At 37.6% G+C, this 25,206-nt stretch overlaps 1 protein-coding gene and 1 long non-coding RNA gene across 18 annotated transcripts in view; one reads left to right on the top strand and one right to left on the bottom strand.

Annotated features, from left to right (window-relative positions):
• TPRG1 (tumor protein p63 regulated 1) overlaps nucleotides 1–25,206 on the bottom strand; it is a 137,171-nt gene that overhangs the window by 3,020 nt on the left and 108,945 nt on the right. For all 3 annotated transcript variants that reach the window (XM_035710400.2, XM_025425658.3, XM_035710401.2), the window contains one exon: nucleotides 11,399–11,552. In XM_035710400.2, coding sequence (XP_035566293.1) covers nucleotides 11,399–11,552 — 154 coding nt within the window. The remainder of the gene's footprint in view (nucleotides 1–11,398; nucleotides 11,553–25,206) is intronic.
• Nucleotides 2,374–25,206, top strand: part of LOC125754296 (uncharacterized) — a 70,722-nt gene continuing 47,889 nt past the window's right edge. For 3 of the 15 annotated variants that reach the window (XR_007408133.1, XR_007408134.1, XR_007408129.1), the window contains exon 1: nucleotides 2,375–2,557. This is a non-coding gene — a long non-coding RNA (uncharacterized LOC125754296). Of the gene's footprint in view, nucleotides 2,558–25,206 lie in introns of all 15 variants that reach the window. The other 12 variants (XR_007408136.1, XR_007408132.1, XR_007408135.1 and 9 more) reach the window with 8 other exon arrangements.

Here is a 25,206-nt window from a genome sequence, read left to right as displayed (position 1 = left end):
AGGAGGATAAGTTAATAACACAGACTTTTAATCACTATATTTTATTTTTTTTAATATTTAATTTATTTATTCATGAGAGATACACATAGAGAGAGGCAGAGACACAGGCAGAGGGAGAAGCAGGCTCCGTTCAAGGAGCCCGATGCGGGACTTGATTCTGGATCCTGGGATCACACCCTGAGCTGAAGGCAGACGCTCAACCGTTGAGCCACCCTGGCGTCCCTAATCACTAGTTTTAAAATTATAGAGTCTTAAGATCAGAAGTGATCTTCAGCTTATCAATTCCAGCCACTCATCTATTGTTTTGCCTTGCCACATCTTCATCAAGAAGCCAAATCCTTCTGGATAGACATATCCAATGATATAGAACTCACTGATATCTGACCATGTCTACTCCATCACAGTTTATACATCTGAAAATTGGAAAATAATAATAATGATAATACGAAATGCCAACCTCTCATCAGAGTGTTATATGAATTTAAGTGAATGTTTCAAAACTATTTTATAAAGCATATTGTTTATAGATATAAAAATTTATATTATTTATAGGCAGAGAAGACTTTAACTTCCTTAGTTCCATTCCCTTTAATTCCATACTTAGAATGCCAATCTCAATGTGATTCATAGTCTCCAGAAAACAATTTTTTAACTCTGATATGAGGTTTTTAAAAGTAACAGATTTCTCTGGATGCCAAAGAAACATCAAATTCTACTCAGAAACTATGATTTCAAGAAACATGGCTTGAACATCAAAGTATCTCCCCCAAGATATTTATCAGTTATAAAGAGAAAAATATTGACTTTGCAGTGGAGAAATTCAGCATACACCATTTTAAGTAAGTGATCAAGTTTAACACCACTAGTAATAAGACATATAAGCATCATAAGCCTACAGTGAAGACACAGCATCATTCCTATAGTCTGCACCCAAAAAGCAAATCTCAATTTAATCATGAGAAAACATTAGGCAACCCAAATTGAGAGACATTCTACAAAACAACTGACCAGTATTCATCAGAAGTGCCAAGATCGTGAAAACAAAGAAAGAATGAGAAACTGTCACAGTTTGGAGGAGAATAAAAAGACAGAACAACTCAATATGTTATCCTGGACTGGATCCTGGGACAGACAGAGGACATTAGGAAAAACAAAACAAAAATCCAGTGAAATGTGAATAAGACCTGTAGTTTACATTATATTATTGTACCAATGTTTAATTCCCAGGTTTTGATAACTATATTATATTATAGAATTTGAATGACAGGTATCCGGCAACTTTACTATCTCTGCAATTTTCCTAGAAGTCTAAAATTATTTCAAAATAAAAAGCCTTTAAACTCTAGATTGAAAAAAAAATCCTAAACATTAGTTCCCCAAGATTATTGAAGTTTTCAATTGACCAAGGAGAAAAAGTTCAAAAGAAAACCAGATGCAACATGACACTTTTTCTCTGTTTATCTTTATATTTTTAAATATGAACCTATATCAAAATTATACAAGCATTACTGAATCTTCATTAAGAATGTGGTTTTGGATATGAATTACACCAAGACAATTGGGTTCACTGAATAATTTTCAATCTGAAACAAATAACTTATAAGTTTTCCCATTTTTTCCTGAAAAATTTCCATTAAATAAATTTATGTCTATAAATTAAATTAAATAAAAAAGGTGAATTTTGTCCATTTCAAATTTAGTAAGTTAAGTTTCCTTCTGAGGATATTATCTTTAATATTGTTATTTTCCTGAGTGTGATTTATCTTATTTCATTTTTTAAAAAGATTTTATTTATTTATTCATGAGAGACACAGAGAGAGAGAGAGAGAGAGAGAGAGACAGAGACACAGGTGAGGGAGAAGCAGACTCCATGCAGGAAGCCTGATGTGGGATTCGATCCCAAAGCCCGGAATCATCCCCTGAGCCAAAGGCAGATGCTCAACCACTGAGCCACCCAGGAATCCCCTGACTGTGATTTTTAGTTGTTAATTTAATTTTGTGTTTAACTCTACTAACACTAACTTTCCTCAAGCCAAATTTTGCTTCTTAATGTCAAAAATAACAGGCAATTCCTCAGTTTGTTTATTAGCTATGTAAGGCTACCAGCTGCCATTTTAATTTTAGCTGCTTTAATTTTCTGTATATATATGAATTACTTCTATCAGTATTAATACTGTAAACTAACTCTCTGTGTCACTAATAGATTAAAAAGCATCTAAAGTCATTCAAAAAATATTAATGAAACACCTACACTATTCACCAGGCATTTTCTAAGTACTATGCAATACAGGCATCCTGTTCCCATGGAGCTTACATTCTTGTGGTATGAGAAAATGTAAAAGTAAATATAGATGCTTTTGATGGTGATAGATTCTAGGAGAAGATAAAATGTGGAAAAGGGTAAAATAATAGGATTGAGGGTTATTTCACATATAATATTCAAGACAGTCATTCTGTGGACGTAAAACTTGATCTGAGGCCCAAAGGATGAAAAAGAGGCAGCTGTCTAGAGAAGGTATTCCAGAGAGAAAATAAAAGCACTTGAACCAGCTGTGAGGTAGGGATGAGCTTAGTTAATTCATGAAATAGGGAAAAAGCCTGATCGACTAGGCTAGAATAGAGTGATCAAATGAAAGAGATGGAAATGAAACCTTAGGCACAGAGCACCTTGTGGGCCATATTAAGGACTTTGAATTGAAGCGATTTTAAAGTTAAGTTTAGTGATGTATGTTTTTGTTTTGTTTGGGGGTTTTGGTGTTTTTTTGTTTGCTTGTTTGTTTTAAAAAAATTATCTTGGGGATCCCTGGGTGGCGCAGCGGTTTGGCGCCTGCCTTTGGCCCAGGGCAGATCCTGGAGACCTGGGATCAAATCCCACATCGGGCTCCCGGTGCATGGAGCCTGCTTCTCCCTCTGCCTGTGTCTCTGCCTCTCTCTCTCTCTCTCTGTGACTATCATAAATTAAAAAAAAAAATTATCTTTTTGTTGTATGGAGAATCTACTGTTAGGGTCAAGAAAGGGAGCAGGAATATTAAGAGTAGTTTGAAATTTGCTTTAGTAGTCCAGGCAAGAGATGATGGTGCCTTGGACAAAGAGAGCAGTGGAGAACATGAGAACTGGTTGACTTAGGGATACTACTTGGAGGCAGAGTTGTAGAATTTGCTGGCATAATATAGGGGATGAAAAGAACAGAGGAATCAAAGATGACACCTAGATTTTTGATCTGAGAAACTGGGTAGAAAGTGATTTCATGACTGGATTGGGAAAACCTTGGTGGGAGAAGGGCTTGCAAGCAGTGAGGTACAGGGATCAAGGATTCTGTTCTAGATATGTGGTTTGAGGTATCTAACCAGTAAGACTCATAATAATTTCTAATGGTCAGTGGATACATGGGCCCAGAGCATGCAGAAATATAGATGATAGGTTTGTGTCTATACTCAACAATTCCAAAATAATAATTATAGATCCTGAAGTCAAGAACAATGCTCATAAAGTGAAGTTAGTAGTCTACACAAGATAGGATATAGGGCAGGGATTAGAAATCCACAAATTCAGACAGCTTTATTGGACAAAATGCCAGGTATTGGGGGCAATGCATAGGAGATCTAATGGGTAAACTGAGAGTCCAAGTGTTTCAGAGATTTGTCCAGTGATAAATCACTAGCAAGCAACTGAGCAAAATCTTAGGCCCAAGTCTTAAAATCTTCTCTTCTATAATACACTACTATTATGAGCAGTAAAACTCTAATATTTAGAAAAGGAATTATGTTCTGAATCTTGTGGAAGGGGTAGGAAAAAACTATACTCTGTAATTTTCAAATGATATTCTTTAGAACACTACATTTCCTCTTAGGTTAAATGACCATGTAATTTATCATCTGGACCAAGATTCTTTTGAAAAGAAAGGAAGTACTGTTAATAACAATGTTGGGACAACAGATATTCCTGAGGGTTTGAGGAGATGTGGAAGCCAAGCAGGTAACATACTCCAGTCCCTGTAATCACATCAATTAGAGCTGCTCTATTTTTAACAGTTTTATATATTTGGGTTTCAAGTAAAATTTTATTTTTAAAAGTCTTTTGCTTCTAAAAAAAATTTGAAAAACACTATATATTAAGCTTGACTAGCAATCTCTAGCTCTGACAATCTATTTAATCCACAAAGATCTATATTGTCTATGCTCCTATTCATTTTTCAAAATCAAGCTCAAATCCTCTCTCTCCCACAATGTCTTCCCATATACTCAAGGTAAAAATTAATATTTTATTCTATTGCATCTCATTTATATCTCCACTGAATATTTCATTCAATTTTCTAAGAATTAGAGTCACAAGTGTAGCTGTTTGTCTATATAAGTAAACCAAGCTTGGGACTATTGTTATTTTGTGCCAAATAATTCTTTGCTGTGGGGAACAATGTCCTCTGCATTTTAGGATATTAAGTAACCTAACTAGCCTCTACCCACCAGTTACCAATAGCATCCCTACCCTGGGTGTGAGAATCGAAAATATCTTGAGACATTGCCAAATGTCCCCCAGGAGGTAAAAGGGTGCCCTGTTGGAAAGCACTGAACTAAAGGAAGTATGAATGATGTAACATGAATACTGAGATCAAACAGATCCAATCTTGGGTTGCAAATATAGCACTCACTAGTGATTGTGGACAAGTTATTCAAACTCTCTGAATTTTATAGTTTCTTTATGGAAAAGAAAAGGAAAGGGAAGGAGAGGAGAGGAGAGGAGAGGAGAGGAGAGGAGAGGAGAGGAGAGGAGAGGAGAGGAGAGGAGAGGAGAGGAGAGGAGAGGAGAGGGAAGGGAAGGGAAGGGAAGGGAAGGAAAGGAAAGGAAAGGAAAGGAAAGGAAAGGAAAGGGGAAAGGAAAGAAAAAGAATTAATAGCATTAAATGCAGAGGGTGGCTGTAAGATTAAATCTTAATCTTACAGGGTTTGTATATAAGCTCTACATGTACAGGTGCACATATTCATGTATTTCAGGAAGGGTTGGGGAAGTGGAATGAGATGAGGTTTGAATTTGGAGCATACTTCAAAGGCCAATAAGGAAGCCTATTACTAGTAATAAACAAATATTGTCACTAAATCATTGACAATGTCATCATCAAACTATGACTTCTTGAAGACCAAAATGTAATTCACCTCAACATTCCCATTGCCAACACCCTCTGGACTGTCAGCATAGTGCTGGAAAGAAAAGTTGACACTATTTCATACTCAATGAACTTGGCATTTCATTAGAGTCAGATGCATTTTATTTCTAGTCATTTCGGTGAGCCCTCTAAAAGGAGGAGGGACCATGAAGACAAAGTGACAAGCAGTACGTTGAAGGAAAGGCAGACAAAAGGCCAAGTCCCCAAGCTGGCTCTTGAGCATTTCAAGCACCTGAATTCAATCTGTGTGACAGGAACGCGGTGTCATCTGATATGAATGCCACCAGCCACATACTTTTCTCTAAAAGCTTTTATACACCCACCCCTGGCTCCTTCTTTTATTCCAGTCTCAAAAACAGAGGGTCAAGTTTTAACAACTCGGATTACATAGGAGCTGTGTGCTGGTTAGGGTAAAGTATAGCAAGCAGCGTGTGTGGGTGGGTGTGTTGGAGGTCGGGGGGAGTGCTGAACCTTCTTCTTGACTTTACAGCAATGATTTACCAGCTGAGTGACTGGGCTCCTGGGTTGCTTCAGGTGCCTTCTGCCAGCAGTTCACTGCCTAGAGTCTCAGTTTTCCTTATTACAACCATAACTTGCTTCCTGTTTACACTGGGTAAAGAGACCAGGTTTCATGCCTGTAGGCCTGCATTCCTCAGCTGAACAGATTTTCCAAACCTTCAGGCTACATGTTTCAGCCTCCCTCTGTAGAAAGTGAAGCATGCTGGGATAAAGAGTAAGTCCATCCAATACCCAATCCTGGAAACCACTTGAAAAGTCACACAACTGGATAGAATGTATATATCATTCTGGCACATTTTACCTGGAATTATCTTCATGGAGACGCCTTGATTGTGGGTATGTTCAGGTGTGGAGAAAGGAAAAGGAGGCTGAGACAGAAGCGTCTTTCCACCAAGAGAGGTTTCTATACCTTCTAATTTGCATCCTCGTCCTATTCCATTCCCCCCGTCAACACACATCCTTACACGCACATGATTTAAAGTCTAGCTCAAATGAACTATTCTTTATTCAAGAACATTTCATATACTTTGGTAATTTCCGGTACCAACCATCTTCCTTTTATTTAAAATGTCTTTTCCCAAATCCTTTGATGCTTAAATCACTCATACTTTGAATTTCACTTCAAATGTCATCATACCCATTAACTTTTGGACTTACTTGTTCCCTCTTCTGGGCTCCTATAGAAACTTGTGAAGCCCTCTATTAACAGTCTTAGCATATTAAAGTATAATTTGTTAATTACTTTTTTGTTTTCTCCCGTTACTCGGTAAGTGTCTGGAGGGCAAAATCTGTTGTATTCTTCCCCATATCCCAGCTTACTAGCACACTGCTCAGCATGTAGTATTCAATGCCAGGTGGATATTCAATGGATATTTGTCAAATTGATGTGAAGCAGAGCTAAGGAGTTAAGGATGTAAAGTTATATTGTGATTGCTAAAACATTGATCGTTTCACTTTCATAATTCCCTTGAAAAGAAGAGTAAATATGCCAGAAAAGAATAAAAAGGATTGGCCTGTAAATCCCCTTGATTTGTCTATAGAGCATTAATTCCCATTCACTATTATTCACCAGCTCTGGGCTCAGCCATTAGTTCCTCCCACCAAGACTGTCCACACATCCTAAGAACTCAGGAAGGCTACGTTTAAAACAGGGGAGATGAGACTCCAAATTACAAACAGAAAGTGGACTAAACAATTCAGGATAATTGAGTCCTATCATAAGTATAATATATCACATTACATCACACAGAGTTTCTTCAGGTTTATACCCATTTCCCTGCTTATTAACAAATTGCTTAGGTGTAGAAATAACGCTATTTTATCGTAATTCCTTAGTCAATTCACTTAATCACTCTAAGTACCTTCATTTTAAAAATAGAGATAGCTATCTTGACCTCACAGGGTTTTTGTTAGTTGAATTATATGAAAACATGCAAACTGTAATCAATAAATATAATCTATTACATAATACTACATGAGATTATTTTTATGTCTTGTAACAAGAAAATAATGCCAAAAAATTATTTCCTATTTTCACAATTCTTTTCTATGAGTAATGCAAAGTATATGCATATACAGATTAGAACAAGTTGGTGAGGCTCAGAGATAAGCAAGAATGTCTGGAAAGAGGCCATTCGACCATCATATTCGCCAGATGTAGAATGCTACAGAGTTAGTGAGATGAATACAAGAAAAATGATATGTTTTAATGCTATTTTGATAATTTTTATAGTCATTTTTTAGATCAATGTTAAGAGAACTAGAGGTAATATAAATTTGAATTTGAATGCAATTAATGTGTCCATTATGCTCTTTCCTATGGTACCTGCCTGACCAACCAAGCCCATGACTCAGCTTTGACCCAGAGTTCTATGATCTAAAACCCCTATCACCAGTTTAGTTTTTTTTCTCCTGAGCTTCAGGCCTAACGTTCTAACTTCCTGACAACAAGCTGAACCTCATGTTTCATGGATGTGTCAAACTCAACATGTTCTAAAATGGACCTCCAAACCTACTCTCCTTTCACTTTTCCCCATTCAAATAATGGAAATATCAGAAAGGGAGACCGAACGTAAAGACTGCTAACTCTGGGAAACGAACTAGGGGTGGTGGAAGGGGAGGAGGGCGGGGGGTGGGAGTGATTGGGTGACGGGCACTGGGGGTTATTCTGTATGTTGGTAAATTAAACACCAATAAAAAAAAAAAAAATGGAATCACCATCTACCGAAGCCAGAAACCACATTATCTTCCACCTCGCTCTCTCCTCCACCTACTACTATATCCTGTAAGTTATCTGCTTCCATTAATTCTTTGTCTTAAATGTCTCAAAATTTCTTTATCTTCTCTCCATTCCAACTGCCCTTAACTTAAGCACTTATACCTATTATTTGAGCCATTGCAATCATGATAGGGAATATGTAAGATTGAACTCCAGGTAAAATAAATTATTCTGTGTTTAAGAACATTCCTGGTACCTTCATGTGACTCTATCCCTCTTCATTTCATCTAAACTTCTGTTCTAGTCAATTTAGTACTCATTTAAAAATCTTTGCATTTTTATCTACTTCCTTTGTTAAGCAATGCCTTCCACAAAGACATGAATCTTGTCTCATTTTTGTTTGTATCCTGAACAATAATACCTGTACTTTGTGGGTGTCAGAAAATAATTGTCAATAAATAAATAGCATGTGCTATACAAGAAAAGACTCTGAGTAAGAATAAATTGGGATTTTTTAAATGTATTTTTTTATTAAATGTATTTTTTAAAATAAGTTTCCCATTATATTGTAAATCATTTAAAAATTTTGACTATGTATAACCCAGCTCTACAGAATTCCTTTTCCTGTGCCGTAATAGATTTGATAAATTGAATTAAATTGCTTCACGTATTTGATTTAGTTATACATTTTACCCCTATTTTTCTACTTTTCTCATTTCATTTATAGGGGAATGGAAAAACTAGTTTATATCATCCTTTTAAATTTTTATGTTGTGCCAAAATACATAACAGAATTCTATGTCCTCAGAATTATCTTTCTTCTTATTTACTCTTTTACATTAATATAACTGAGTATTAATCAAAGTCAACCTTGGAAAATATCCTAAACACAAATAATATTGTGACATAAAAACCAACAACAAAAGAGAAATTAAGACTGGATCAGAGTACTCATCATCTCACATCACAGATGGAGATCACTTGTTTTCATAGAGAGTTGGGACTTGGGGTGGCCTTTGAATAAGAAATAGTTTGGCAAATGAAAAGTGCCAGACTGTTGCCAGGAAATTAAAAAAAAAAAAAAAAAAAAAAAGCTTTGGAAGAATAGTTTAAAGAGAAAAGTCATAAAGGAAGTACACTTAACAGACCCACAAAATAATTTGATTGACTGAAAATCAACCAACCAACTAACAGCCATGCATTATACTCACATGCACACGTGTGCTGGTGTGCACACAAGCACACCTGTTATTCTTACTCCCATTTAATACGAGCTATGTAAAATAAACACTGAGTTTTCCTTTTCACCTTGACTTATAGGAAAGCTTGTATAAAATTAATACTCCATTCTACTAACCACATTCACAGTATTTGGGAAAAAATTATTCTGTTCCCCTTTTGACATTTTACTTCTGATCTTCCTTTTAAAATTATTTGATTGTACATATATGTATCATAATAAAGCAAAGTACCATCAAGAATTAGAGTAATGCAGCACCATTTCTCTGCAATTACTAGAACTTATTATTTAATTCCTTACCCTGAACGTTTTCCAGCAAAGGATATTCAGGGAGTAAGGACTTAATGCATCAGGTATGATGAAAAAGAGATTTGGCTCATGAAGTGATGGATGTAATAACCAAGGCAGTTGGTATTTGTTTTAACTTACAATAAAATACAATGACTATTAATGCAAAAATACATATTATTTTAATGACCAGAACTAGACTTCCTTTAAAGGTGGGAAATGGCTTTGGAAAAATACATTACTAAGCATTTTGGGTTGAATTAGCAGGTGTTAAAAAGAAAAAAAGAAACAATAAAATACTCTGAACTGTTAATAGAAAGAAAAGAAGGAAGAGAAGGGGAAGGAGAAGAAGGCAAAGGAAGAAGAGGAGGAGGAGAAAGAGAAAAAAAAGAAGAAAAAGAAGAAGGGGAAGAGGAAGGGCATATGTTTGCAGAGGAGCAAGACAAGATTCAGAGGAGAGGAAAGAGGATTATGAAGCAATCTATCAGAGTATTACTTTTAATAAGGGTTTTTAAAAATAGGGAGAACTGATATTCCCTGTGAAGTCTGGACCAATTATTATGGTGTAAATTCCCATTCCATCTCCTTGAAGACCTCAGCAAGTCTACTTTCACATCAGGGCCTTGTTTAAGTGCTTTTGTTGCTCTCATTTTGTTTTGTTTTGTTGCTTTTGGGTGGTAGAGTCAGATTAGGGGCTGATGTGGAAGCTTGGGTTGCAACATTGTAAAACTGGGCTACCACAGGATCCACACAATGAACTATCTTAGTGCCTGCAATAAGCCGGAGGTAAACCCAGAGTCCATAAGCCCCTGAGGATATTTGCATGAATCTTGAAAAGACCATTGACCTTTCTGAGAACAGAAGGGATTTAAGCCAACTCCACCTATATATTAGGGAGAATAAAGACTCCGTCTACCCTTTAATCACATCTATTTTGCCTCAAATCCCTTTTAAAATAGGGGATTTATCAATTAAAGCTATTTTTATAACATTACATACTTGCATGAATTGTTGAAAATAATGCAGGCAATGCCATGCACGCCATCCATCCACAGGACTTTAGATGTATATTGCCATTTTTGAATTTATAGCAAATAGAGAATTGTGATATTTAGAAGTGAATGACAGCATATAAAAGTAAATGTAGGAAGGTCAGAGATGGCAAGAATTTCTAGGTCTATAAGCACAGTCTTATATGTATACGGATTTTGTTTAAAATATAAAAGTTTAATCTTTCTCTGCATTTACAGCTCCAATTGTTTTACTTTCTGCCTATTTAGTATGCAAGTACTGCCTAAGTTTCCCTAGGGAGGATAAAAAAAGAGTAGAAGGACTTACCCTGCCACTGATAAACTTAAAATCTATTTGGGGAGATGAGATTGAAAGACATAAAAATACTCTCAATTAGTACTCTTAATTTGCTTTACAATTTATGAAGCTTTTATAAACACATTATCCCATTTAATCTTACAGTGTTCCAATCAAGTTAGAAGGAAGGACAGTGATCATTATGTCCATTTTAGGGATGAGACTACCAAGGTCCAGAAAGGAAAGTGACAAAAATTACCAAACAGCCATATCTGAGTTTATACTTCACATTATCCTACATTCCTTCTCTGAATAAAATAATTAGAATTTAATTACATACAAAAAATTATATGTAACCTGACGGCAATAAACAGATAAATACAAGTATTGCAATTTGTAAATGGTATTACACAATTTTTGATAAGAAATAAGCAAGGAAGAAACATCATAAGATGGTTAATATAAATATTATATGTTTTTTTAAATATCTAAAACTGCTCCATTGTTTACTAAAAAAAGAAATCTATAAACCTTTCAAAGTTTGTATAATTCAAGGTTGTATCTTACCTTTTTTTTTTTTTTTTTTTTTTTTTGGAACAGTACATGTCTTAGGAGCATACAGATACAGCTTCAACACCAAAGTTAATCCAGGAGTGATGCCTACCTTACAAATTTCGAGGAACTTCTCACTGGTGTATTTCATAGGGTGCTCAGTGAAGGTCGCATAAGGCACTTCAGTGGACCACGGGTTCCAGCGGGAAAAGAGGGACTGCTGTTCCAGACTCCCCCAGTAGATCCTAAGGCCTTCTCCTTGTCTCCTATAAAAAGGAGTTTCCTTTAGATTAGCCATTTCCACTAGATTAAAACAAAAAGTATGGGAAAGTAATGTAATGTCTCAGTCAGCCTTTAAATAATGCTAAGTAGCTGCCTACTAATTGATTGTTCAGACATTTAGGAGGTAAGAATAAAAGGATAAATTCAGTTCCAAACATCATGAGTTCCAGGTGTTGTTGAGATTCCTGTGTGGAAATGCCTAGTTGGAAGTGTGACTCTGGTGCTGAGGACAGGCCAGGGCTGGAAATAGCGATATTGACCACATGCCAATATTCTGATGGTAAGGGTTAAAAGAGAAAGGGAGAGGATAATTCAAGGTGGTGGGACAGGAACTGGAGGTGCTGAGGTGGCAGACAGTTTCAAGGAGAAGGGAAATGACAGTCATAAACACAAGCAGAAAATGACTGAGAAGAGACACAGAACATTAAGGATAGTTGTGTATATAAGATACTTTAGAATGATGATGATGAATTCAACATGCCTGCCACTTCAGCTTTTGTATCTCATGGTTCTTTTTTTTTAATTTTTTTTTATTTATTTATGATAGTTACAGAGAGAGAGAGAGAGGCAGAGACACAGGCAGAGGGAGAAGCAGGCTCCATGCACCAGGAGCCCGACGTGGGACTCGATCCCGGGTCTCCAGGATCGCGCCCTGGGCCAAAGGCAGGCGCCAAACCGCTGCGCCACCCAGGGATCCCTGTATCTCATGGTTCTTTATTCTCTGCACATATCCCATCCAGCAAAGCTGCAGCAACAAACATATCAAAGTTCATAAAAGAATTGTGCCTGCCTTTTTTTACATACTGTCTGGAATAGCCCTGGCCTCGTCATCTGGTAAACCTAAATACAAAGCAAGAAGCTTGGGAGTGATAGAAGGGAAGTTGTGGCAGGAGAGTGTGGCCATGTTGAATAACAAAACTGTAATTCCTGTGGTCTCTTCTTTTACATGTGTCCATCAGAATTTATGGTTTGTGGTTTTAGACATCTCTGAATGCAAAGAGATCCCTGGAGGTTAAACCAAGCTCAGGTGCTTTGCATTTAATAAGCTTTAAAATTAAGTTGCCTGTAATTCTAAACAGCCCCATAGAACATCATAGAGCTCTCATTTCTTCTAGAAATTAAATCCTGGGATCTAGAATAAAAACCCAGAGCTTAATTGTGGTGCCTTCACAAAGCTGTCACTTCCTGTATTAAGGAAGAATTCCTTTGGGAATGCTATTGTGGCTTCTGAATGTTTATCCAAGTAGATATGTGTATAAACACAATCTCACACATATACATATGCCACCCCTCTCCCCTATTGGCTGATCTCTGAGATTCTTCTTTCAAAAGGAAAGTAAGAAAAGAGCCTGGCACATTCTACTGCCCAGTTCTCGGATTTTTGATCATTATGTTTGAAAGCTGACACCGAACCTTTCTTATACTTAATCCTTCCACCAGAAAGAAAAAACAAAAAAGAAGAAGAAAAGAGGAAAGAAACATATTGTACATACTTCTAAAGTACGCTTTCTAACCTCTCACTTTCCCAGCTGCTATGCTGATATTTATCACCCTCTTCATAAGTTCCTCATTCTGTTTTCTTTCTTTCTTTCTTTCTTTCTTTCTTTCTTTCTTTCTTTCTTTCTTTCTTTCTTTCTTTCTTTCTTTCTCTTTCTTTCTTTCTTTCTTCTTTCTTTCTTTTCTTTCTTTCTTTTCTTCCCCCTATCTGGTAATAAACTCTAAACTCAGTGAATATTCTATGCATGCTTGTTAATGGAGCATTCTGGCTTTAATCCATTAAAACAACTTGCACAATGGAATTATTTACGGCTTCATATGTCAATTTATGTGCTGGGTGCGATTTTGTTTTTATCCAAAGGCAATGAAAATCTGCCAAGATAGTTTCTCTAATAAGTATGTTCTATATTCTTTTACCTTAGGGAAACCTCAAATGAAGTTTAAGCATGAAGTTCAAGAGGGACCCTATTTCTAAATAACCAATCAATTTAAGCATGGCAATGACATTTCTCAGAGATGTAGCATACTTCTAAATATACGAGTTCAGCAAACTCTTTCCTAAGCTCCACTGGTGATAGCTGAGAAGATAAATCTACAACTAAGAAGTCTCTCCAAAGGTACAATTAAGGCAGTGCTTCTGAGCAAAGACTTAAGTACCGGAGTTCTATGAAAATCTATCATCTTTTCTTCTGTCAAATGCCATTAGGACAAAGGGTAGAGAATATAGATGTCTTTATGACCAGAAGTGCTTTATTAGTTACTTGTGCTCACCATGAAAGATATCATATGAGGTAACAAAGTGAAGTGAAAAATGCAAAGAACAGTATGTCAGGTAGTCTTGTGTTAGAAGAGTCTTGGTTCTGACACAACGCTGTGTGCCTATGAATAAGCTAGTTTCATTTTCTGAATCTCAGTTTTACTATATGTTCTTTGGCATGTTTCCATCATGGCATGTGACATCTCATGACCTTAGTAACTGTGTAAATGGTATAGACAGCTATGGTCATGATGCTTCTCACATTCATTCAGTTAAGGACATACAAGATCTAAGAGAAGTCTCTGGGTTATGGCTTCAGCTTATAGGTATCAGATTAGCCCCCTGAACACACCCTTACCAAAGAGCATATCGAGCATTGTCCCACAATTCCTAGGGAACTTTAGCACCTACCAGACACAAATCAGCCACCATATGATGGAATAGCATTTAAATGTTTATAAACTAGAGAATGTCAGAGCTAGAAGGGCTCTTAGAAGCTAAAGCCCAGTGCCTTCTTTCTGGAGATGAGAAAACTGACACAGAAGGATTAGGGCTTTCCTGAAGCATCACCACACACAGAAATGGGCTGGTGAGAGCTCTGGTCTCCCAAGACTTCACTTAGGGGTCGTTTCACCATTCTGAGCTATCATTACAAAATACATTCCAAGTGAAGGTCCTGCTATTACACAACATAGCCTTCCTTCCAATCAACACAGAGTTAAAAGATTTGCCCTAAGGAGACCGTCATCATCTGTGGGCAAAAAGCCTGCCCAGAGATCCTAGCTAAAGGTCAGAAAGGGAATCTCAATCTCAAAAGGAACTGTAGATTTTTATATATATTTAATATTATCAATTATGAGATTACAGTTAAATAAGGTAGCCCTGGGAGTGAAGAGGGAAATTACAAAAAAGTTACATTGTCAGGGTAAGAAGAATGGATCTTTTTCACTGAGCTATTATGGTCAAGATAATCAAAGTAGGGGTACATTCCTAGGTAACAAATGCCAAAACCAAAATATTACTTAAATGTTATTTAACGGCTACAGCATTTTTTAAAACTTCTTTGGTAGAAATAAATGAAGTTAACAGGAAATATGATAAAGAATAAAACCAGGCTTAATTAGATCACCAACTCAAGAACCACTAGAGGAACAGAATAACAAAGAATAGGAGAAATACCATGATCCCTACTTAGACAAAACCAGAGAAGCAAATTTCTAGAACAGAGAAGGTTCTGGAATCTTCTACATTTTTATTCACCTTCTGATCCCTCTTCCTCCACCTGATTCTGAGTGTCAGAATACTTATATGTTTAGCTTCTGCTTTATCAGTGTTTTAATGTATATAATTTCCAGCTTAAAATTAAATCCATTAGAGAGATGTCCAGTCAGCTTTAAACATCCCTACAGTTCTTTTTTCTTTACTGAGTCAGCATAGTTCTATAAAACTTTTCTAATAGGTTAAAAATAATCTTTTAAATCGCCTCAGAGGTAATTCCCTGAAACAGCCGTAAGTTGTCTATCTTTGATTCCATGATTTAATTAGCATATTCTCTAGAATATGCTGGAGAAAGTAGAGAAATGAATTGCAGGTAGAGAAATGAGTAAGACTCAATCTCTGAACTCTGGAATCTCAGGGTCTGATGATCTCTGGGCCTATCTTACTATCATCTCTTTCCCATACCTCAAACAGGTACAAATAGAAACCCATACATCTCATTATAGAAGTAGAAGTTCATCTATTATAATTTTTTTTGTTCCCATTTTCATCCTGAGGAAGTCAGCTGGATGTGGCCTCCATTCTGACAGTAGTAGAAGCAAGAAGGTCAATGTACCCTTCATTTCTGATAAATTTTGTAACCTCCCAGAAAGATCTAGAAGTAGAGGAAAGTCTTCATAAGGATTCATAAGAATTTGGTGGAAAAAGAGACTTTATAACAGTTGGAGACTTTTAGGATCACTGACACGGTCTGAGTTGGAAGGCCCTTTAAGAGATGTGTTTCCAATTCTTTGATTTTATAGATATATAAACTGAGGAACAGAATTTTCAAAGATCAGAGTTCCTCCTTTAGTCTTGCTAATTACACGTTCTACTCAGTGACTCAGACTCAGAATTCTACTCAAATACAGTTGTTGCCAGGGTGGAAACCTAAGCAATTACTACTTTAAACTATCATAGCAGCCGAATAGATTTGCCTTCTACACCACAAAAAGCAAAGGCATGTTGAAGAGATGAGGTTTATACAGAAGAAACTATCATTCAAGTGCCAAAGGACCAATCATGAAAAATAAATGAACCACACAAAAAAGGAACTCCAAGTTGAATGGAGAGAAAACTTACTTTGATAACTAGTTTTGTAAGACAATAAATTATTTTCGATGGGAAAGACTCCTCTCCTTGAAGTAATTTTTAGCTGAACCAGAAAAATATGCCAGACAGTCACTAGTCTGGGTTAATGTACTCATTCCACACATTCTACAACCTTCAAAGCATTGCATCCCTTGGCATAGTACAATATAGCCATAGTACAGCATAGCTATTCCTTCTCTTGACTTCCCACTCTCCTTCCATGCTGGCCTTCACAGATGCTGAACTAAGGCTTTAAAACACCTGATAGAAGACATGAATGAGGAGGCAAGTCCCCAGGAGAAATGGCAGCTTCCATTATTGCCTTCATCAGCTGCCCCTCCTTTCTACTCATCTCAAATCTCAAAGCTCCACCACAGAATTAAAAACATAGCTCGAGGCACCAAACTGAGATTTATGAGGAAGCACAGACATTAACTCTTGCTCTAAACGCAGGGCGTGTGCTTGTAAGTATGGGTGAGCAAACAGAGGGAGGCTGCGGGGGAGGAGGGCGGGCTGCCCAGGGGAGAGAGCTGTTCAGAACAACACAATATATTTTCTTAATGTCTCCTTTTTCCCTACCTTACAGCCTGTATTGTTGAAAGGTTGGCCTTCTAGAACCATGAAATGTTAGTCCCTTGCTTATTTAATCTGGACAAAAGGTGGGGGACTGAGTTGGCACCCTGGAGGGTATTCAATGCTCCCTTTTGCTCATTGAATGACCTCAGACGAAATATTTTCCATGACAAGAACCCAAAGACGCTGGCACAGTGTCAGACAATAAGATTTGCAGAATGTGTTTACATTCTCTCTGTGTCCCCAGGCTGTTCTAACCCATCAGCAGGTGGTGCCTTTATCTGCTCTCTTTGCTCACCTGGCTCCCTCCCAGAAGTTTCCAGGGCCTTGGGCTTGGTAAGATTAACCATTTACAGGTATGGGTAACCAAGAAATTCTGTGGGTTATTTTACTTGAGGGAGAGGTAAGTGAGAAAGTAAAACAGACCAGCAGTGTCCCTAAAGAGAATTCAAGGGCAGTGTGATGCCATGGTAAAAAACTTGCACGACAGGTAGGAGGCCTAGGTTCAAAGACTAAATCTGCGACTAACTTGCTGTGTAAATTTGAACCATTTCTTCTCTCTGTGTTCCAGGGGACCATTAACAAAACCAGTAGTTGAACTAGATCATCTCTAATCTCCTTTTCTGCCCTAATAAGTTAATATCTATTATGGAAAAAAAAAAACCCACAGAATAATATGCATTATAATGCTTAGACAAAAAGTCAAAGGATAAATTAGTGACTGAGAAATTCTCATAGGGCTGCTGAGACCTTAACTGTTTTCTCCTAGAAGAATAAAGGATCTTAAACTACAGAATAAAAGACCTAGGATTAAACCAAAAGCAGAACCCAGAGAAAGGAGGATGAAAGCTACAAAAAAGGGCTCTGGAATCTCCCAGGATGAAAATCCTTAAAAGAAATGTTTATTTGCTTGGAAAACTTAAATGTGCTTTCCCTAGAGGTGGCCTTGTTCAGAGCTGAGGTGAAGAAGACTAAGGTCCAAACCAAACATCCAGCATAGGATTTTGTGACTCACAGTGTTAGACTGTGTGTGTATGTGTGTGTGTGTGTGTGTGTGCATATGCACACATGCATATGTATGCAGGCATGCAGCAAATACTTAGGCTAAACTTACAGTGTGCCAGGTACATAGCAATCACTTAATAAATCCATGTTTAATAAAGACCAGAGAACAAAGGAATAAATTCACAGATGAGTTAGGATGCCTGTGAGTGTGAATGCCATATCATTTCATTCTGAGAATGTTATATGTTATGGTAGTAAGTGCCCTGAACTAGCAGTCAATAAAACCTAGGTCTAAACCTATCACTGATGCTAACTTTCTTTGTGGCTTAGAGCTGGGTATAGCACCCCTGAGCCTCCATTTCCATTTGCTATGGTCTGAATGTTTGTGTCCCACCATAATTTATATGTTGAGATCCTAATGATCAAGATGATGAAATAAGGAGGTGATGACTTTGGGAGGTGATTAGGTCACAAAGACAGAGTCTTCATGAATAGAATTAATGCCTTTATAAAGGAGACCCCAGAGAGCTTCCTCATCCCTTCCATTATATGAGGACACAGGGAAAAGGCAACACAATACAAACCGGAAAGTAGACCCTCACTAGAGACCAAACCTGCTAGCACCTTGACCATGGACTTCCCAGCCTCCAAAAGTATGATGAATAAACTGCTGTTCATAAGCTACTCAGTCTCTGGTATTTTGTTAAAGAAGCCCCAAAGACCAAGACATTCTTCTTATAAAATAGTAGAGACATTGAATCAGATATTCTATAGAGGGTGTACAAATTGAACATTTCTGACTCATCAGAGACAAGCATAACCTACATTTGAGTTTCACTTAAATAACATACAGATATATTTTATTTTCCAGAACCGGTATGAATGGGTTATCAGGAAATAAATCGTTCTAAAACTTACATCCTTATTTTCTCAAAAAAATTATATTAAAAATAATGAATTCCTTTCTTGCTTAATAATAGTTACCGCAAACCAAATTTTAAGACTTAAAAGGGATTTATTATTAACCATTTGTGTCCTATGTCCTTGATCCCTTAATTTCACTAAAATGGGGACTTGAAATCTAAAAATTTACCTAGGTTCATACTCAATCCCCTCCTAATATTTTCCTATACTTCAATGTATCCCTTTATAAAAGCCAACTGTTGTACATGAAGAGTAAGGCTATTTACCCAAGCTGTAAGGGATTCTTGACTGCCACATTTTTCATTCTTATATGGGCCATCTCTTCTCTCATCATCTGCCGTTTCTTGCCGCTATCAACGTTCCTGACTCCAGCAGCTCTTCTTCTAATTTGCTTTTTCTGAACTTCTACTGACAGGGAATCTTGGAATGCATTACTTTTGTAGTAATGGCAAATAATTAAACAAAACAACACTCTTTCCAATGCCCTCTCCTATAAGGGAAATTTATAACAAAACCTTTGGTTTCACAGATGACATTTAAATGGAGAGCTAATCCAATAACGTTGATAGTGAATAACTTTAAGATGGGCATCTAAATGGCTCATGTTTTAGAAAGTCCATTTGGAGTTCTGTGCCTGTTAGAAAAAAAAAAAAATCTGATCCCAGAATTAATAATGACAACCACCTTTCCACCAATGGGGATGACATGAAATTTTGTCATCCTTAAGGTCATATTCTGGTAGACTGGCACTGTCATATTCTGCATAAGGAGTCTTACTGGCCCCTCCTTCAAACTATTTAGAGTATAATTCTCAAAATACTTAAAAATCAATCTGAGTCACAACATTATCAGCAAATCTCTGCTAGTATCCTCTGTACAGTCCAGAGAAAATGCTCTAGATGAAATTGTAATGAGGGTTCAGAGGCAGGAACAGTCCCTTACAGCTGAAGGTATCAAAGAAGGCTTCATTCATTTCATACATGTTTAGGACAAAGGGGACATTTTGTGGCATTTCTGGCAGAGTCAGCCTGCTTCTAGCAGTGCTCAGAGCAGTCTAGAGCAGGTGGGTGTCTACAGTGATGTTTTGAAAAGAATGGCAGTGAGAGCCTATCTGGTCCAGGTCCTATTCTTCTTGTGAACAGCAAAGCAAATCAGGGAGTAGGCAAGTCTCAAGGACAACAGTAAATCTGTTTCCTTTCCAATAAAAGGATTGAAGCCAACACACTAGAGTATTAATATTATTGATACAATAGGATCATTTGTCGTTCTGTTAAAATTTCCTACTTTCTGTAATGAGCATGTATTGTTTTTACACAGAAGTGAACAACTGCATATTTAAGATGTTGTCATCCAGCACAACCACAGCCACAACTAATCTGTACCAGCAGTGGGCTAAGACCCCTACATCTGTTACCTCTAGTCCATACCACAAAGTCACACGTTTGGTTTATAATCTCTGTTTCACAGAGAGGTCCAAAGCCATCAACCAGTAAGTGGTAGAACTAAGATTTGAATGTGGATCTCTCTGGTTCCACAGACCCCCACAACTCCATGGAACCTTGTAGAGGTACAGGACAGAGATGAAAACAAACATTTATGCCAACCAGCTCTGTGTTCCCCTCGCGAACCTCGGCAAAGATGGGCACTGCAGAGCTCACATTTTCATTTGTAGCTTTTCTTCAACTAAACAAATCCACCTTCTTTGACCTTTCTCCACAGTGCTGATTCAACAGTTCACAAACCTTAAGGGAGCTTCCAGGCACCTTTAAAATTCAGAAAACAATTCCCCAGCCTGACAGTCAAGGCTTTTTGCCTTTTTTTTTTTTTTCCAGCATTCATTTCCCAAACTCAAAGCCACAACTCCTCAACCATCCCGCCAAACAATGCAACTTGCTGAGCCTGTCTTACAGCATTTGTGATCATTTCACTAACATGAAATTATTGTGTATATTTGACTTATATCATCAAAAGAACTGTGAGCTGTCCAAGAATAGGGTCCATGCCTAAATCATATAGGTTCCCCCCACAAGATCTACTTACACTAAATCATTGTTTTTTTAAATAAGTAGACCAAATCCTTACAAGAAAGAAAGAAAGAAAGAAAGAAAGAAAGAAAGAAAGAAAGAAAGAAAGAAAGAAAGAACAAAAATACTCACTCCCTCAGACCAATGGGCCAGGCTGCTGCTTTTGTTTTTCATTAATCTACATTTCTGAATTGCGTTGTTTAAAACTGAGCTCTTCAATTGTTCTCTGTTTATTTAAGGGGGTTACACCTAAAATGACAAATTTAGAGAAATACCCAGGACCGAAGGGGCTGTACCTTTGCCCGTAGGTCATCTATGACCTTGCCCTAAAAGCACTAGGCTGCAGAATCTGGCATGCCAGGTCTACACTGAATCCCTTCCATGCCAAAATGTTTCTGTGTGGACAGAGGAGAGTGCAACTCTTGCAAAGCTATCCAGGAAAATGCCACACAATAAAGGAAACGATTCTGAGGTATCTCCCCCTGTCACAAATGGGGATATTTGGCAAATCACATTAGCCTCAGGTTTGTGTAAAGTTTGGTCTCCTCTCTGAAGAGGAAGTTGCTTTTGAGCACCCCAAATAGCCAGTTTCAACAGGCACAGGGTAGCTAAGTTAAAAAAAGAAAAGCATCTGAGAAAAACAGATTTTTTTAAAAATCTCCTTGGTTTCTACTTCCTTTCAAGATGGAGAGTAGATTGTCTGGAATACACATACAGACAATGAGAGAGACCAGTTACCACAAACTTGTGGTCCAGACCCTCCCTGGCCCTTTGGGAAGTAGCCAGGGTGGTGGGCCCCCCAGGAAGGCAATGATGCACATGGGCTCTGGATGACAGAAGAAACTCAGCTTTGCCTCCCACAACTTCCCCCTTGAATTCTGTTCCTAAAGCTGCAAACATTTTGCTTTCTATACTTTGGAGGAATTTGAAATAGGACAAATTTCAAGAGATTACATGTGATATACTTATTAATTTTCCCTTTTAAGCTTAAGAAAACATTTTGTGGGGAAGCTTATTTATGGTATTCCATAAGGTATGTTATGTGGGCCCATAAAACCATGGCCATCTCTAACTTCCACACACTGACATTGTCCACCAGCAATATCATGTTCTTTCTTGGTCATGGTCAACATGAGCTATTCAAACTGTTCAGCAAGAACTGTGTGCTCAGTGCCACTGCCCCCCATCCCTGCCCAGAGTGATTACACTCTATCATGAGTAAAATTTGGTCACCAAAAACACCCATATTATTTATGAGGTACTTTGATATAATAAAGAAATCAGAGATTTTAGGGAGAGGATGCAGACTTGGGTTTGAATCTAGTGCCTTCATTTACTATGTGGCCTTGGAAAAGGCACTTTAACCTTCATAGTCTGTTTCCTCTTTTGCAAATGAAGAGACAGATACCTACTGAGCAGAACTGTTCTCAGGCTGGATGTAGTGTGCCTGGCACCTCTCATCGGAGGTTTCAAGCACTCCTTTAGCAGAGCTCTGAAAAGTCAATCAGAAGATAAGACATTTCTCTTGAATTCTTTTGTACTCTTGCTAGTTTCTTTTGCATCCGCCAAAAACTGTCAAATCATAAATTTGGGGGAGGGGAAGGAGAGAGGGACAAAGAAAGAAAATGGGGTGAAATAACAAGTTATGTGCAAAGTTAAGAAATCTAGATGTGGGATCCCTGGGTGGCGCAGCAGTTTGGCGCCTGCCTTTGGCCCAGGGCGCGATCCTGGAGACCCGGGATCGAATCCCACGTCGGGCTCCCGGTGCATGGAGCCTGCTTCTCCCTCTGCCTATGTCTCTGCCTCTCTCTCTCTCTCTCTCTGTGTGTGTGACTATCATAAATAAAAATTAAAAAAAAAAAAAAAAAGAAATCTAGATGTTTCGTATAATGGAACTGATTTACCTACATTCCACAGTGTATACTTGTTTTGGGGTATATGAGCTAGTGGGTTTGCATGTGTTTGTGTGTTTGGTTGTTGTTTTGTGTTTTTTTTTTTAATCTGCATGTTGCAATTGTATTGCTTTGCATACATATAAGCTTGGGGATTTATGATTTTGTTTTCACTTAAGATTTACTTCTACCACAGAGCTTTATTTCTCCACCCAGGCCCATAGCAATAATATATGTAAAGACCTAGGGTCCTCTCCCTTATTCTTTAGTCCTTCTATCCACTCCCTCAGTGTGACAGTACTGCATACATGAGTGAAACCATCAGCCCATATCTCCAAGTTCTACCCACAGATCCCCTCCCCCACCCAAATGATCACCCCTTGATCACCCCTCAGGCTTAAGTATATGTTCATTGGTAGCATGGTATGCTGTAGGAAGGACAGGCCCTGAAAGCAAATGCAGGACCATTTAGGCAGGGAATTCTAAGGTCTCAGGTACCCAGAGCATGGTCTAGATCAATGCTTGACAAACTTTAATGTGTGTTTGAATCACTTGGGGACTCTGTTGAAACAGATTCTGATTCAGCTGGTGGAATGGGTCCTGAGTTTCTAGGCTCTGTACTTCTAACAAGCTCCCAGATGATCCTGATGTCACTGGTCCCTGTAATAAGTAGCTCAATGGGGAGGGGCACAGGCTGTGGGTTAGGCATATCCCCATGGCCCTGAGGGTTCCTTGGTCTATGAGAATGGCCACAGCTAGATAAGGATCAAAGGAAGGCTGTCCACCTTGTGGGACTAGGGCAGGAGTCATGATTGACCAAGGGAAGGTCCAATGGTTTGTATCTGATTGCGAGGCAAGAATCTAAGAGAAGAGGGTTCTATCCATGATCTGTGGTTAAAGGCAAATTCCAAAGCCTGCAATTAAGATAGTTTTCCTATCATATAATGGAATTATCAAGCAGAAGTCCTCAAAAAATCATTTTTCATCAAGAGACTAGTATTAGGTTTGCTTAAAGATTATTCAAAAGTTCAATGATACAAGTTTTTTTTATCATACAATCTCTCTATAGATAGGCATAGGTATAGCTATAGATATAGGTATGACTATAGATATGATACAGCTATCATAGTTAGATATAGTTATAGATATGATATAGATACAATATGAGTATAGATATAGATAAATATGTTCCAGTTTTCCAATGTCCTAATGAAGGTATGTAGCCAAGAAGGGAAAACAATACCCAATAGCGATCCAATCACTGTGGAATATATCATGACAACTCCCTCCTTCCTTTTTGAGGCTGTACATCAGTGAATTTAGCCAACAATAACATTAACTGTGCGAGTGACTTACCACACTGCTGATTCAACCTAGAGTTCACCATCAAATACAGTTTCTAAGTCTTTTTTACACCTGCTCCTGCTAAAATACATTGTGAAGAGTTGATTTTTCAAATTGCCTTTCGAGAAAGTAGACATGGAAAATACAGCTCATAGTTAAATTCCACCTTTGGCACCTGATCTTTCATATGGAAGCTTTTGATCAGAGACTCTAAGGCAGAACAAACAAACCCTCCTGATGACTTATTTAGGCTACATGCTCAAGGCAAAGACAAAAGGAATTTAATGTGTTATATCTGGTAGGGCAGGCATTAAATTACCAGCTCATTATAAAATGTATCTCTGTCTTAGAATTAGTTTCTGAATTAAGGAAAGCAGAGCTCAAACAGATAATGGACAGATGGAAGGAAGGGTAGGCTGATAGATCTATAGATAGATCGACCAACCTCCTCTCTTGGTCACAGCTTTAAAAATGGCTTAAGTGTTTAAAAAAAAGAAGAAAAAAATCATTTAAAAATGAAACCAAATAAATCATCTTTCCACAATATAATCAAGGGGTTGTAGGACATTTCAGTATCTGGCAAAATTAATTCTTTTTGCATTATAAGCATTATCTAAGAGGTTGTTAGAGCCACAAAGACAGAAATCTGAGCATCGTCTTTAATTAGTCTTGCATCATGCCTACTACAGAAGTGTGCAGTCTTGGGAACTTCCAATCATTGAAATTAAAATTCACACATATAAACAATCCCCTAAAGATACTTTGAGTACAACTACAGCCTTCTTCGACCATATCCCCACATATTTCTGCAAAGAGCTGAGAAAAAAATGAGCCTCAGAATATCAAAGTAGCATCTTCATAATAATTTAAACGTCAAAGAGATTAAGACCTTTTTTTTTTTTTTTGCAATTTGAGTGATGCCCAATAGAGTATGTTACCTAAGTATTGAATACAAACAAAAATGAATTATCATTTAAAGCCACCGAAACAATATTTTTTATTACTTTTAAAGATTTTATTTATTTATTCATGAGAGACACATAGAGAGAGGCAGACACACAGGCAGAAGGAGAAGCAGGCTCTCTGTAGGGAGCCTGAGTGGAACTCGATCCCAGGACCCCAGGATCACAACCTGAGCCAAAGGCAGATGCTCAACCACTGAGCCACCCAGGTGCCTCAAGAATATTATTTTAAAAATATAAAGTATTAAAATTTATCTTAGCAACAACATCCATTCAATAAATGTGTGCTCTGTGGAACTAAGCTCAAAATA

The sequence above is a fragment of the Canis lupus genome, chromosome 34 (genome assembly GCF_003254725.2).
Source record: "Canis lupus dingo isolate Sandy chromosome 34, ASM325472v2, whole genome shotgun sequence".
NCBI classification, from domain to species: Eukaryota; Metazoa; Chordata; class Mammalia; order Carnivora; family Canidae; genus Canis; species Canis lupus.
Note: the sequence above shows the minus strand (reverse complement) of the source record. Positions and strands in the feature narration are given on the sequence as shown.